The sequence below is a fragment of the Anguilla anguilla genome, chromosome 5, assembly GCF_013347855.1.
Source record: "Anguilla anguilla isolate fAngAng1 chromosome 5, fAngAng1.pri, whole genome shotgun sequence".
In the NCBI taxonomy this organism is placed as follows: domain Eukaryota; kingdom Metazoa; phylum Chordata; class Actinopteri; order Anguilliformes; family Anguillidae; genus Anguilla; species Anguilla anguilla.
In genome coordinates this window covers 18929987-18946396 of record NC_049205.1, presented here as the reverse complement: position 1 = coordinate 18946396, position 16410 = coordinate 18929987, and the positions used below count along the sequence as shown (strand labels likewise).

The following is a 16410-nucleotide window of genomic DNA, read 5'->3' as shown; positions in this document are numbered from 1 at the left end:
ACCAAAGCAGTCCTGCTGTCCACTAGCATAATGATAACTGACCCAGAGATCAGACATCACTCCATAAACTCACCGTGAGACATTGTCACAGCTCCCTGACAGCTCCTGTATTACTCCGTGCTAAGGACAAGTGATTGATTGACAGCTGTCAGCACTGCCTGAGAAACAGCATCAGGACCCGCTGTGATACGAAGCGTCGATCTTTCTTCGTCTCCCCCTGGTACAATAACGCCTACCATCACAGATAAGCAGAACATACAATTACAGATAAGCTGCAATTGCCATTGCAGAACTCATCCTATAATTAAAGATAATATGTATGACCAGGGAATACATATTAACCTACACATTAAAGACAACTAGCAAACAACCACCAAATGCATATTAACCAACCATGAAAGACAACCAGAATCAACTACTACAGACAGCCAGATAAGCAGTGGCTATCTTGAGAAAGATTCATTATATTAGATGGAAAATGAGGGGACCTTCATTCTGACCCAACAAACACCCACTCAGACTGAAAAACCCATGGATATACATGCCTGAACTGATATACAAACACAAACACATTCAATTGAACACACACATACAACTACACATACACACACAAATTCACATAGATGACAACATATATGCAAATATACAAAAACACCACATACACAGAGAACATGGCAGAAGCTGAAACTCACAGTCCCACAGGATATTTGTACACAGACAATGCACACCCAGCATTGTAAAACGACTCAGCCCCTCTCAGTGCCCCAAGGGGATGATGTCCCCATAAGAGACCTGTTTTATTACAGCCTTATGAGGACCTGGGTGTCTGTTTTACTCATTTCTTCACATGGGACGTGCCTGGGCAGCAGAACCATATATCCATCCTGGGCAGGTGTGATCAAGAAAGATATTTCTATATCAGAGTCAGTCACGACTCCCGATGTGGAATGACCACACACACACAGACACACACATACACACACACACACACACACACAGGGATAGCATGGAAACCCCCAGAAACACCCCACTTATTATCGGGGGCAAAAATCACTCTTTTTAATCGCTCAGTTATTACTGAATGACAGAAAAAACTACGCTCATTTCGGTGACACGCAGTTCTGCGGAAGACAGAAAGCGAATGCATTCCATAAGGGAGGAGCTCTGTTCGCTCACACTGAGGCTTTAAGGCCTATCCGCTCAAACACATTACCTTATCCCTCAGCTACGGCCTTCAGCAGGGTCCTTAGACTAATCCCGCAAAACACTCTCTCCCCCTCTCTCTTTCTCTCCCTCCCTGTCTCTCGCTCCCATTCTCTTTTTCTCTACCTCTCTATACCTCTCTCTCTCTATACCTCCCCCTCTCTCTCCCCCTCTCTCTTTCTCTCCCTCCCTGTCTCTCTCTCCCATTCTCTTTTTCTCTCCCACCCAGTCTCTCTCTCCCATTCTCTCTTTTTCTCCCCCTCTCTCTTCCTCTCCCTCTCTGTCTATCTCTCCCATTCTCTTTTTCTCTCCCACCCAGTCTCTCTCTCCCATTCTCTCTTTTTCTCTACCTCTCTATACCTCTCTCTCTATCTCTCTATACCTCTCTCTCTCTCTCTGTCTCTCTCTCTCTCTCTCTCTCTCCCTTTCCCTCTTTCTGCAGGCTGTGCAATGCAATAAAACTCCACCCAGCCCCCTGTCTGGTGGGAGTTCATATTTTCCTCCGATTTGCTCGGCATGATGGGAAGGGCCTTCCGTAAAGTCGTTAAGCCCGTTAAGATAATTCGGTTTCGTCTCTTCGCAATTAGATAAACCCGCTTTGCTCAATTCAGTTGGGGCTCTTTTTTTTTCCATCCCGCCTTTTCCCTCCCCTACCTCCGAAGGGGGTGGCGCCTCGTCATCTGCTCATCGAGGAAGCGCCTATTGATGCAAAGGCGAGCGTTAACCTGATTGGAGACGGTCGCTTCACTGCTGTTGTGCCGCGTTCTCTTCCACTTCAATCGGGGCTCCGCTACTCGTGTCTGTCGGCCTCAGCCTCAGCTAGCGGCCGCGTGACCTGCCAGGCGATGACATCACCGCCAGGCAGCCAACCGCGAAACGGCTCTCCGGGCCGCGTGGGGCGTGTCAGCCTCTCCGGTATTGTCAGAAGAGGAACGACAAACGACTGTTGTGGTCTTCTAAAAGGCTTCTGCCATTTACGCAAAGAAGCTAAACATGTCAAACTGAAAGAAAACGAGTTAAAGGGCGAGTTAAAGAATGAGATGATGGCCGTTGATCTTGTTCTTTTCTGGCAGTAGAGAGATGCAAGCTGGTTTTTATCCCATCCCTGATTGTTTGAATATGTACTCTGATTTGGGGAGGGGGTGGGGGGGCAAGACTTTGGTTGGGATAAAGGGTCTTGGCAGGAAGTTTGTTTGCGTATGAGCGGCATGCAGGTACACCAATCGCTTTTTCATTTCTGCAGCTCAAGGCAAACGTTGTATTTCATTGACTTTTAAAGGCTTTTGCTTCCTTTGTGATTTATTAGATTGCAAAAACAAGAACAAGCACGGAAAGATAGGAGTATCGCTCAAAATGACACCGCTGTACACACCCCTCACTAAAACTGAGGTCCCTTCAATAATGAGATTGTCTCAAACTTGGCTTGATTGTGATTTCAGTGGGAACATTCTTGGGGGATTGTGGACATTTCTAACAGAATTAACACCACAGTGCTGACGTTCTACCCGTTGCCATGGTGACCACAGGGATGAGCCCGGTGGTAACGTTCAGGCAAAGATTTGTGTGTAAAATAACAGGATTAAAGACACTTCCTGCAGTTATGTTTGGTTACAACACTCAAGCATACTGGCTGACTAGCTCCCTTCTGAGAAATCAACCATTTATCAGACAAACTGAGGAGTTTCATTTTTAGAAGAACGTATGACTGTCACCCTACCCGTGAAAAGTCACAAGAAAGATCACTAAACACTTAATGCCAGTGACGGTTTTGACTGTTAACTCAATATATATTACTGTTAATCACTATAATTTGTAAAATAACTGAAATTAAATATATATAATTATGTATGCTTATACAATGAAGGAAGGGAGTGACATAGGAATCCGTACATCAGCAACCAAAATTACACATTTTTCCATAGTGATAAATGTCATTTTTCCTTAACTTAATTAATACTGTTATAAACATACAATGGAAAAATGGATCTTTAGGCAAAAGGCCCATCGCATTTATGTATAACTTATTGTACAATGTGCTGGCATGAATGTGGCATTGTGTTAGAATTTTGGCCAGCAATCTTAATTCAGATATTTCCCATTCAGCAGAGATTATGGTGGCCTTTAAAAGGTTACGCTTATTTATAATTTTTAAAGTACTCATATAGCCTGATACTCTCCGTGAGACTCGGGGTCAATTCTATTTCAATTCGATCAATTCAGGAAATAATCCCAAATTAAATTCATGAACTGAAGGATTTTCACAGAACATTATGACATTTGTCCATCCATGCTTTGAATTTTAATTCCTTCCCTGAATTGACCTAATTGAAATGAGATTAACAGACATGATCCCAACCACACTCCGAAATGGAAAAAAAAAACTTTGAAATAAACCAAAATGGACCATCTGGCAACTAGATTCTGATTCCTGTCGGAATGCTGTCTGTCTTTCCCAGCCTTCAGAAAATATGCTTTCCACAGAAATATGCTTTCCACAAGAGAAGATAAAAAAGTAAAGACACATTCCTTCTTAGCACTCAATGAATAAAAAGGCCAGTGGCATTTATTTATAATCTTTCTCAGGGATGTGAAAGTGTTTCGCGGTTGGGGGCGGGGCGGATGCCCATGACTCATCTCAGGTCGCCGTCGCCCGCACCCCCGCCCGACCCGGCTGACGGAGGGCCGGACATCTCCCCCCGCTCGCCAAACCGAGCGGAAGAGACGGAGGTGACTCCGAAGAACGTTCCGGTCGCGCCGGTTGAAAACCGGTTCGACGAAGCTCTTTTCTGGGAAAAGAGGCTCGTGCCGGGATTGCCCCTCTTCCCGGGCTCCGCCCTTTACCGCCGAAACCCCCAAGGGGGGCGAGGAGCGCCATGGCGGCCGTCTCCGGATTAGCACCGCGTCGCATCCGTTTAGCGCACGCTCTCTCGTCCGCGGCCACTTAAAGCTGAACGGAGCGTAAGCACGTCCGCCGGAGTTACCTGAGCAACGGCGTGCTCCGCTATAGCACGAGATACAGGTTAACTGTGCCAGCGCAGAGACATGACACCGATCATAAATATATACAGACAAACAACCAGCGCTATAAAAAGCCTGAATTAATTACGTCTGATTGGAGTACTAGGCGGTGGGGATGGGAGAAGAGCCATGTCTTGTTCTTTTTTTTTTTCTCTCTCTCTCGTTAGTCAGCGCTGGAAAATTGACAGCGATACTTGTGCTCTGGCCACCGCTGGAAGTTAATTCCACCACTGGGGGGCGCCAATGCAGAGAGGCATCCAGACTGATCATTATTACTCCCGTACCACCAGAGGAACCACCGAAGGATCCAGCAGGGGACCACAGAGCTTTCAAAATGCGACCCAGCGACTTAAAAATCACCCCGATCGTCATCATGAGGCAAATCTGCGGGCCTGGAAATGAAGGGAGTGCTGACCCTTACCTGTGGGAGAACCTTCCAGAACCTCCCCCGCGTATCGCGTCTCGCTGAAGATGGGGCGGTTATCGTTCTGGTCGATCACCGACACGTCCAGTGAGACCGGTCCCTCCACGGTCTTCCCAGTAGGGTCTGTGGTGGACACTTGCAACTGTAAATGGGATGCACACGAAGGGGGAGGGGTCAGGGGTTTAAGGTTAGAGGTCACGGTAAGACCACGTAGGGTTGATCCGTTCCTCAATGAGGCACAGCTTTAGACTTGTGGGGACCAAACAAGTCTATATACCAGACCGGTGGTACCATGAGGGCAAAAAAGACACAGACACACACCATACACACACACACACACACACACACACCATACACACACACACTCACAGACACCATCTTATAAGAATGATAAATTCTCCTCCAGGGATGTACAATCCTGGCTGAGTTTGTGCCTTGAGATAATAACAGCAATGTGAAATTTCACACCACACATGGGAATGGAGAATAAGAGAAACAATCTGCCCATATCAGGGGAGGCTTCCGTGTGGATTAGAAGAAGGATATGACAAGATTACAAAAAAGAAGAAAATTGGCCAACAGCCATTTCTTCTGTGTTATAGTGGTAAAACTAACAAAAATCAAACAAAAAAATAAAATAAAATAAATGAAAAAAAAACATAAAAATTCAAACAGTTCAACAGTTCAACAGCAAAGCCTATGCTACAATCAGCCTCAGCTGTGTGTATACCTGTCAGCAAGGCTACTATCTGTAAAGTCTATGAAGGCTTCTCTAGCTTTGGGAGTTAGCTGGAGGTAGCAGGTTGAGCACATGATGACAGTTCAGAAACAGAAGGGAACAGGCAACCCTCCAACCCATATTTGGCACATTCAACATATGATAAATGTTCATCCAGGATACACAAATGTTTAAGGCACAGTATGCGCAGGTGGCACTGTACAACACTTAAGAAAATGAAATTGTATCTCAGCTCATATCCTAATTAACATTCTAAAGGTTTTGTTTGTTTGTTTGTTTGTTTGTTTTCTTGCTGCAGTGAAATTCATTTTTTTTAAAAGGACAGAGACTGTACAGCTAACTGTAGGCCAGCCTTGGGTGAACGCTGACTTGGGACACAGTGTTTCGACGTGTTGAAAGAAACACAGCAGCAATTCTAGGAGTTCTATATCTACGTCCCCGCACCTGCAATCTCCCCCCAGCCTACAGGCAGTGAGGTACTTAGAGAGGAGATCGGTAAAGAAAACTATCTTATTTTCTCCAAAATGAAGCTGAGATGGCTTACAGCCTCCTGAAAATAAAGAAATAAATGCATTTCAACCAACTGAAACACTTGCAGCCGTGCATTATGAGTGAAATTATATCACCCACGGTCTGCAATTATTTGGAACCATTGCAAGGGTGGGCTGAACCAATCGGGTTCTCAGGTAGCAGTTCCAGACTTCAACAGTCTTATGAGACACATTGACCGACAGTTTACCCCCATACATCGCAAATAAAAGGGACGCGCTGCAATTTAAAACCCCCACCCTACCCACGCCCCCCCCCGCCCCCCCCCCCGCCCACCCCCCACTGGACCTCAAAACTACTATCTTACTGCAGCAGATTTATTAATAGCCATTTCATTTTTTAAATGACTAAAATAGGCTTTAGACTTATTTTATTTTTATATCTTTTGTTATTTTACCTATTTTATTATTTTTTTAATAATTTGATTGTTTACTTTATACAAAAGTACTTTTGGTAGTTTTAAAAATGGTATAATAATAATAATAATAATAATAATAATAATAATAATAATAATAATAATAACTCCAGTCTGATATAGTGTTACTCCTTCAGTCACAGTCACTTTGGCTAGCCTCTTTCCCTCCCTCTTTCTTTCTCTCTCAGCACCTGGTCCTCCAGGAGCTGCCAGCTTTTGTCCGTTTGTCTCCTCATTCCGGACGTCTTTGTCTCATCTTCGCTGCGACTCCCGAGACTCCCTAAAGCCGGCGAGGGGGGGCCCTTATCGGGGGCCGCGTAGAGCAGCCTGGGACAGGGGGACGGCAATCTGCTCGCACCTGCCTCACGGCTCGGTGCCTCTGTCCCTCTGAGACCCCCCCAGCAGCCCCCCCGGGCCTGTGTAGAGCTCCCCCTCTCTCATTCACACACTCCCTCTCCCTGCTAATGCACCCGGGGAGCGGCGCACAGGGGCTCCGAGAGGGATCCGGGAGACGCGGCGCAAACAAACAAACGAAGCACCTCCTTCGCTTCCGCCGCGCGAGAAGAACGGGCCCCGAGGCTCGGCGCGCGTGACGCCGAAATCGCAAAGAGCGCTTTTTTCCCCCTACGGCCGCCAGACCGCGGCCTCGCCGAGGTGAAATCGCGGCGGTTAACTTCGTGCTCTTCCCGATCGCGCGGAGTCCTGCTTCTGTAACGGGGGCCCGGCGGGGGGAGGCACCGCCGGGCACCGTCGCGTCTGTTTTCCCGCCATTAGGGGGCACTGCACCCCTGTACTGCCGTGGGGGGGATAGTCTGGCGTTTCCTGCCTGAGGCTGAGCAGGCACAGGCGCGCTCCATGCCTCCCTGCCTCCCTGCCTTCTGTCCTCCTCCATCTGCTTCTGCAGGTGCAGATTATCGGACAAACAGGGGAGGAGTGATGCTGAGGGGGTTTGAGGGGGGTGGGGGGGGGGGGGGGGGCGGAGCTACTCCCTGCAGCTCAGACTGAACAGCCAGTTAAGGACAGAGATGGACAAATCCCACACACTCACCCCCACACATGTTGAAGAACATTCAACTTTTTGGTTTGGCGTTCAATAGCTAAGCTGAATTATCTCCTAACATAACTTTTTTGATTATATGATGGTGCTTAGCTCTGCTTTCAACAACTTAGAGTCACTTCAGGTAATGGAAATTTTTATAATTCCTTGGGACAGAAAATCTGTGGTTTGATACTCTCTTAATAATATCTTTTGTGATTAGCTCATTTCATTTTTTTCATGTCTTTAGGTCTGGTGTTTTGAAGGTAGTACACCTACAACCTTCGACGTGTGATACTTTGTCTTCATCTTGCTGTGTTAGCATGCAATACAGTACCACTCGTATTGATATTTCAGAGGACGAAATATTAAGCAAGGGCATCGACTGTTGAAACAGCTGAATTAAAGACAGAATTCCCACTTGCCGACAAACTTATTTCCAAACATCTTTTTTCGCTGTGATGTGAAAAATGAAGCTAACTGATTTCATATTAATACCACGTTTAACACGATTCGATCTTTCTCATAATTAAACTTTGATGCTCTTATTAATCATGAAGGAATAACACACCCGTGGCGGCTGACTCTGTGCACTGTCAAGAGTCAGACGCCGTGATGGAACTGTATTTTACGCCATGCGCTCAACTTCTGCAAATGCAGCGTTTGCGAGACCGAGTTTTTACTTCCGCTCGCATTACTCCCAAAGCCAGGACATGGATGAGATTACTGTAGACATAAAGACGCGAACCTCCGTTAAACGAAGGGACGCAAACCCACAGCGAGAGACGAGCGTCTCCCGCAGACGCGCGCCGCGCCGAGGACGCCGAGCGGGAGGGAACTCGGAACGTCGAAATAAGGCGAACGCCCCGTTCCGTTCCAAAGCGCGAAAGAGACGCGTTTTAATCGGCAGGAAAAAAAAACTCAGCGGCGAGATGGCGGTTGTGAGAGATCCTGAGGTTGAGGAGGATTGTGCTGCGGCGCCAGACTTCAAACAGCCACTCCCCCCCCCCCCCCCCCCCGCCCCCCGCCTCCCCTCTCCTCCCCCAGCCCCGCCCGCCCACTCGCCCAAGAGCGCACCTTTGATCTCGCTACAGAAGCCGGAGCGTCTCCGCAGAAGCCTGGCGCTTTTTTTCCACGTTACCTGTGGAGTGTTTATGCTCCCGTTCGAGAGCACTTACCTTCACTCTGTCCTCGGAATACACAATTAAGCTCATTTCCTCTCACACTAAGCCCTCAGAATGTACATTTAAGTGCACTCACTCGAGCACTAGTCCTTCAGAATGCGCCCGTAAAGTGCATTTCCTGGCATTCCTCCCCAAGAATGCACTCAGTTGCACTTACTTATACTCTAATCCCACGGAAAGTACTATCGAGTGCACTTATTCAAACATTATTCCCTAAGAATGGAGGGTTGAGTGCACTTACGGACAGTACTCTCAGAAGTGACAGTCAGGCACACTTACCCATGCACTAATCCATCAGAATATAATTTAAAAGGCAATTACTCACAAACAAACACCTCATCCAGTACAGTCAAGGGCAATTAATCTCATAAAATCACACCAGATATTATAGTAAAGTGCACTTCATATCACTCTCTTCCCCCAGAACACATACAGTGGGGCGGACTTACTCTCAAACAGCTCTCTGAGCTACATCAACAGATGCAGGTTTGTTTTCAGATGCAGACCTCTCAGAGTTTCACAATGTCAGGGCATAATTTGGCTTCCATTGAAGTCATCTCTAAGACACAATTTCACATTTGGCAGCTTTTACAGATTTTACGATGTAAAATAGAAATGGTCACCTTTTGCAAGAAGCATATTCATTTTTGAGGCTATTTTTACAGTCTAAAAATGTGGATGCACAAAAACACACATACTGTACACATACACACACCTCCAAACCTACACACATACACTACACACACACACTCACAGAAACACATACACACACCTCCAAACCTGCACACATACACTACACACACACACTCACAGAAACACATACACACACCTCCAAACCTACACACATACACTACACACACATTCACAGAAACACACATACTGTACACATACACACACCTCCAAACCTACACACATACACTACACACACACACTCACAGAAACACACACACACATACACCCATGAACACACACGCACCCACAACACACACACGCAAACACACATGTACACACACACCCACAGGAACACACTCACACACCCCCACCCCACACACACTCACACACACACACACACACACACACACAAACACACATGCATGCACACACACCCACAGAAACACACACACACACACACACACACACACTCACACACCCCCCCCCCCCACACATACACACACACACACACACACACACACACGTGCGCGCACACACACACACACCCCTCCCCACACACACACACTCAGCGAGAGAAAGCGGTGAGCGAGGCGCAGCGCTGTCGGGCTGGTAGGTCAGCGGACGGCTCACAGCTGGGTTTTCAGTGCGTTCTGTCTGTCCTCACGTCTGCTCCTCTCTTCCCCGTGTCCCCGCTTTACTGCTCATCACAACGTGAGTTACGGTCCAGATTGGGACCAAAGAAAACAAGGTTTATAAAACCAGACCACGTTCGCCTGCAGCCCCTGGCACGAGCATCAATTATTCATCGACACATTATATATTATTTATGCCAACTCCGGGTATCAAAAGCAATGCATCGCTTCAAATTTCTTTTACATATAATCAAAACAACTACATACTGTACACCATTAATTATCCATACCACTTGCTCTACGACTGACCTTCCAGCTCTTCAGACAATTCTGAAATAAACCAAAACGTATTATTGTACACAAAAACCTTCCTGGATTAAAATGCGATTGGGGATGCTCTTTTGTTCCCTTCTTAATCGTGATACACATTTTCAAGACCTTAAATTTGTACACCAGAGGCAGAGGATTTCAATTTCAATAATTTCAATATCTGGGCATGTCATAGGTGCACACATCAAGAACTTTAGTTCTTTTTGACAGTAATGGGAAATAATGGGAGAGAATGTTCATCAATCGGGCCAAATTCTAGTGGCCACAGAGGCATTTAGGATTAAAAATTCAGTGTTTCCTAATCAAGAAAAATGATCAGATCCATGACCAGAGGGTGTATTTGTATATATTGTATACTGTACAACTGTTGTAATGTTACAATTTTTTTTAACATACACATAAGCGCACAGAACACTAAATCTGAGAGAGCTTTCGATTGAATCCAAGCTCTTGTATTCTGTAAGAAAACTATTCACTATATGATCTCGTGATTTTATGATTTATGAGTGTTGAGGATTAATGTTTCTCTGATGAACACTGCCGCTACATCAAAGCGTGAGCAGTTCGGCAGCTCCCTCACATTCCCTCGCGTATCCCCCTCTCCGGCTTGCCTACTCAACACTACCCAGCACGCTCCCGCGTTCATCATCCCACGCGACGTAACCCAGCGTGCCCCCCCGTGATTAACATTTGCCACCGGCGACGCGTACTTTCCAGTTCAGCGTTTCTTACACTACATTACCCAGCGGTCCCCTGTTATCGGCCCGCCGTGTGCACATTAGCCACCAGCCAATCAATCTCAGGGAAAAAAAAAAACTGTTAAAAGTTTGAAACGGCGCTGTGGGTCGATGAGTAACGGCAGCACCGGGGGGGGGGGGGGGGGGGGTGAGAAGGTGAGGATGTAAGGTTTTGACGGGGTGACAGAAAGTGACAGGACACACACCTGTGCCCTCTTCGGCAGATAAATTCAAACAGACCGGGCCGGCGGATCGGCGGCCAGGGTCACAGAGACTTTCCGTTAGGATCAAAGAGAGGGAGACCTCGGAGCCCCGCAGCGGGGGGGGGGGGGGGGGGGGGGGGAGCGAGCGGCTCGTACCGCCGTCCCACACATTAACCGCGCTCATCGGAAGCACACATGAGGAAGCACACACGAGGAAGCACAACGATCAAAGCTGCTGTGCGATATTTCATTAAAGGGATTTTTAAGGAACGGACACACAAACGCACACACTCGCACGCACACACGCGTACACGCACGCACGCACACACTCGCACACAAACACACACATACATACATACAGACACGCACACGCATACAGTACACACACACGCACGCTCGCGCACACACACACACAAACACACAATTACATGAATTTACATCGACGGGAAAACAGATCTATAATAATCATCCTATTTAACGGAATGAAACGTTGATTCTCATTTGGGCAACGTCTGATAATTGATGCTTTTAAATACGCACGTTGCCCTGGGGTGAGAGTCAAACACAGGAAGCGGGATGTGAGGTAATGGAAGCGGTCATCGCAGACAAAGCCGAGGCCATGGTTAGACTGGCCCCAATCAGATTCCGCTTCACATCGGCTCCGCTGTTTGTCTGACTATCCACGCGTGAAAATAAAAAAAAACAAAAAGCGCCTTGTTTCGGCAACCGATTCGCGGCAGGTCTGTGTCGGTTAGCGCCGGTCTCAACAAACGCGGAGATGAGGTCCGGGTTCGGGTCGCGCCGGTCGCAAACAGAGCTGTTTCCTTGTTATGAAAATGAGGGGGTGGCAATTTCTACAGCACATCAATCGGAACATTTTCTCAAGTTGAAAATTGGTATGTGTGTAATAGGAGCTAGTGATTTAATTTGGGGGAAAATTACTTATTAAATGCTGAGCGGGGAGAAAATTACACACAGCACACATCGCTGCCTGTCACAGCACAAATTAACACCCGGGCTCGTTTACACCGTGTTTATTAGAGGGTCGGGAACCAACTTTGCGAGTTATTAAAAATTACTCAGGACTTCTTTCCTGTCTCATCTGAGGAAAATACGCAGAGCCGGCTGCAGTGTAGCACTTTAATAATCTACATCAGGGCGCACAGCTTCTGCCTGTAGGGTAAGAGTGTTTGCTCATTTGCATTGTGTTCGAGCCTGTGACTGGCAGAAGGTCTCCACCGACCAAAGACCCACAGCCCCCCCCCCCCCCTTCCAACCCCAACCACCCCCCCCCCCCCCCCCCCCCCGGGACTGGAGTTCCGCACCCCTGCTTCACACAGAGCGGTGGCGGAGTTGTCACATTTCCCCAGTGCCGAGACAGTAGTGTTTGTGTCAGCTGGTCATCAGATCAGTTTTGCTGATTCAATCAGTCTGGCTGGGAAAGCTCCATGAATCTGCTGATTTCCCATGAACACGAGCTGGAGATTGACTCGTGGCACAATGCTAGCCTCGGGCAACTGTTTCGCTGTTTTCTTGAACGGGTCGACGATATGAAGAGAGTTCTTCAAATGCATCTCAGGGACCCAGAGACATCACCGCGTGCTGGGTATCTTCCCCGGTGATGCTCTGCCAGGCCCGTACCACAGCCATTTTCAGTTCCCGTTTGTTTCTAGGGCATTTTGCCTTCAGTCTTGTCTTCAGCCAGTGAAATGCATGTTCATTTGGATTCAAGACATCTGATTGACTTGGACGGTCGAGAAAATTACACTTTTTGGTCCTGAAAAACTTGTGTGTTTGGGGTCACTGCTGTAAAGTGAAGTGCCATCCAATGAGTTCTGAGACATTTGGCTGGATCTGAGCAGATAAGATGTTTCTGTACACTTCAGAATTCATCCTGCTGCTGCTGTCTGCAGTCATGCCATCAATTAAGACGAGTGAGCCAGTTCCAGTGGCAGCCATACATGCTTAAGCCATAACACTACCTCCACAGATGGAGGGTGCTTTAGATTATGCACAGTTCCTTTCTTTTTCCATACTTTGCTCTTCCAAATTCCGATTAATACACATCTCATCTGTCCATAAGACTTTGCTCCAGAGCAGAACATTATTTTATGTACCTTTTTCTTCTTTTTTTTTAGCAAACTCTAACTTGGCCATTCTGTTCTTAAAGCTTACCAATGGTTTTCATCTGAACCCTCTGAGGTTATTCTGGTGTAGTCTTATCATTATGGAGGTCTTTGACACATCTACATCTACCTACATCACACTCATCTACCTACATCCTGTAGAGTGTTCTTGATCTGTTTTGTTGAAAAGGGTTTTTGACATAAAGACACACAGCTGGCCAAGAAACAGCTGAGCAGCCAATTTTCCAATTACAATGACTTTTGCTCCCCTAAAAAAGGGGACTGTGAATAAAAAGTATCACCTGATATGGATGTAAATACCCTCAAATTAAAGCTTAACCTCATATCCAGTTTTTCATTTCAAATCCAATGTGGTGGAGTACAGAGCCAAAACTTTAAAAAATGTGTCACTGTCCTTACGGACTGCTGTCGCTTTAAAAAGTTGGCGAAAAATGGTGTTTTCATGATTTTTTTGTGGGTCACAAAACATTCTTGATATTGTTTATTTTTTTTTTTCCACCCTGCGGGACAGTGATCTGGTCCAATTTACAACGTGTGGAAAGTTCTGAATCGGGGGTGATAAAAAAGAGGAAGAAAGAAAGGTCGTAAAACTTCGCCATAACCGTGTTGCTCACCCCAGCTTTACTGCCGCGTTGTAAAATGTCCCAATAACGTTTTGTGCTGGCTCTGTTTGTGTTTTCAGCCCCTCCGTCCTCCTCCCTCCTCCCCGGGGAGGGCGCGCTCCTTAAAACCGCGGTCCTGGACGGGTCGGCGGCGGCGGCGTCTGCACTTTTCCCCGGCAGCCTGTCAGTCAGCGGCCAATTAAGTCGCCGGAAACGAAACGAAAAAAAAAAAAAAAAGAAATGTGTGGACTGGACAGTTTAGCCGATCGATTAAAAGAGTCCCCCGCGCCCAAGCGCTTTTAGCGGTCAGACGCGCAGAAAGTGCGCGGGAGCTGCGGCCCTCCAGGATTTCAAAATGGCCGCTCCGGAGCCTGAAGACCGCCAGGAGTCCCGCTCTCTCTCTCTCTCTCCGCTCTCTCTCCACCCGGCCCGGCGCGCGACGGCGGAGCTAGGCGGTCGGACTCGTCTCTCCCCGCCCGGCTCCCCCGCCGAATCGGGGACAGCGCTTTTTCAGTTTTAAGGAGCCGCTGACAAGAATATCCGGATTAGAAGGGAGCGCAATAAAGGGAGAAGCGTCTTACGACACGCAGGACAGGAAAATAACATTGTAATTCGGAAAGGGAGAGAGAGAGAGACGGAGACGGAGACGGCGAAGCAAAGCGCCTAATTAAAGTCGGAGTGTGAGCCCCTCCAGCAGGGCCCGTAATCCCTCACGATGACAGGACGAGCGCAACGTTCTCAATCCTCCCCCAATTACAGAGCACAGGTCAAATGGCACAATTACCAAACAAAGCTGAAGACACAAAGCTAGGAACAGCCTCAGTGACTGACAGCTGGGTATCCGAGTAACGAGCAAACTGCTCCAGGCTCCCGTACACACCGCCTCACTGTTCCTTCAGGTGAAAAGCTTCATCTCCTCCCGTTTATAGTGGCATACGGCTATCACCTGTATGGATGCGTTAGCGCTAACCAGTATCACACGGTAGCATGTTCAGAGTTAATTAAACTCCAACAACATTTACTTTGTATGAGTCCAAGCTGGGTGAACCTAATCTATAGGAGTAAAATGTATTCTATCAGAGTAGATTTCACAATGGAATTTACACCGTGTACTGTACCTAGTTTTTGACCACCGTACACAACGGGTACTGTTCATTCAGCACCGAACATACTTCAGCAGACCAGAGCCTGTAGAGGAGGAGTGCTGATCTCAGGTCAGTGCGGTGCTTCGCCTCATAATGGATAAAGTGAGGACGCGGACAAAGGAGGCCTGATCTTGAGTCAGCGCCGGAGTGCTGCCGATCCGTCCCAGCCCACGCATTCCGAGCGAATGCGTTTTCTTTGACCCGCCGTCTAATAACCACGTAGACTGGCATGTGTTTGCACATAGACTTCAAAGACGTCTCACATACGCCTAAACAACCGCATACGTACTGCAGCTAGCTCGCTGAAATTAGCGAGCTAAGTGCTTCATTTGATGGATATGAATGTCAAAGTAGAGATATACAGTAATTTCTTTTGAGTGAAGGGTAGCCATTACAGCCAATGCCAGTGAGTAGGGTGGTCTGGTAACACAGCAGCCATTAAATCAACTCATTTGTGCATTTTACTCTGATGGAATACATAAAATACCAGCTGGACTCATATAAACTTAAGAGTTGAATTTACATACAGCGTTTCACTGTGCGGCGCCCAGCAGAACCCTAAGGGAACCTGACTTGTGAGGCAGAGAGCAGGTTTCATTCCACGGTGTCAGCACGACAGAGCCAGGTCTTCTGTGGGTGTCAAACCACAGCCACAGCAGGGCACTCCGCAACAGAAGAGGGGCACTCAGCCAAGGTCCTCAACCAAGGGAGCTAACTGCAGTCTTACTGCTTCCAGAGGGGTCACAGTCTGGAGAGGCCTTTCACACGAAAATGTTCACCTCGCTGAACTCCGCAAGGGGAATACATACACCCAGATAGAGCGGCCTGTTGGTGCCAGCCCTGACCACAGCAGCTAATGCAGCTGATAGTTATGCACGTTCTCCACTTCTGCGGCTACGTTCGTCTCGCCGGAACAAACACGTCTGGAGAAGCTGCTCAGGGATAAAACAGCAGCGTGGGCTCCTCAGAGACCGCAGCCTGCAGCCCGTCCGGTCTCTGCTTCACAGCGACGCGACCCTCTGGCGTGGGGACCCTCCAGCAGCCTGCTTCTAATTCACCCCCCCCCCCACCCCACCCCACCCGAATGGCCGCATTCTGGATCCGCAGTCCGGTCTCCAGGTCGCCTGGCGCCCAGTGATTAAATAACCCGCGGTAATGGTGATTTAAAAGCCTCGTTAATCTTCGCTGTCATCATGAATATGTATGCTTATGAACTAAATTATTTATCTCGGCGGGGAAAAAAAAAAAAAAAAAAAAACTCCTGGCGGATGCCGCCCCGCACCATTAATTAACGTTCTAGATTTTTCTTCCCTTCCTGTTTTCGGATCTACGAGATGAAACAAAGGGGGGGGGGGGGGGGGAGGGGGGGGAAAG

The 16410-nt window shown here is 47.6% G+C and overlaps 1 protein-coding gene across 2 annotated transcripts in view; it reads right to left on the bottom strand.

Moving 5' to 3' along the window:
• The window catches only part of cdh13 (cadherin 13, H-cadherin (heart)), a 453601-nt gene that overhangs the window by 221377 nt on the left and 215814 nt on the right, over nt 1-16410 (bottom strand). For both annotated transcript variants that reach the window (XM_035419934.1, XM_035419933.1), the window contains one exon: nt 4643-4787. In XM_035419934.1, coding sequence (XP_035275825.1) covers nt 4643-4787 — 145 coding nt within the window. The remainder of the gene's footprint in view (nt 1-4642; nt 4788-16410) is intronic.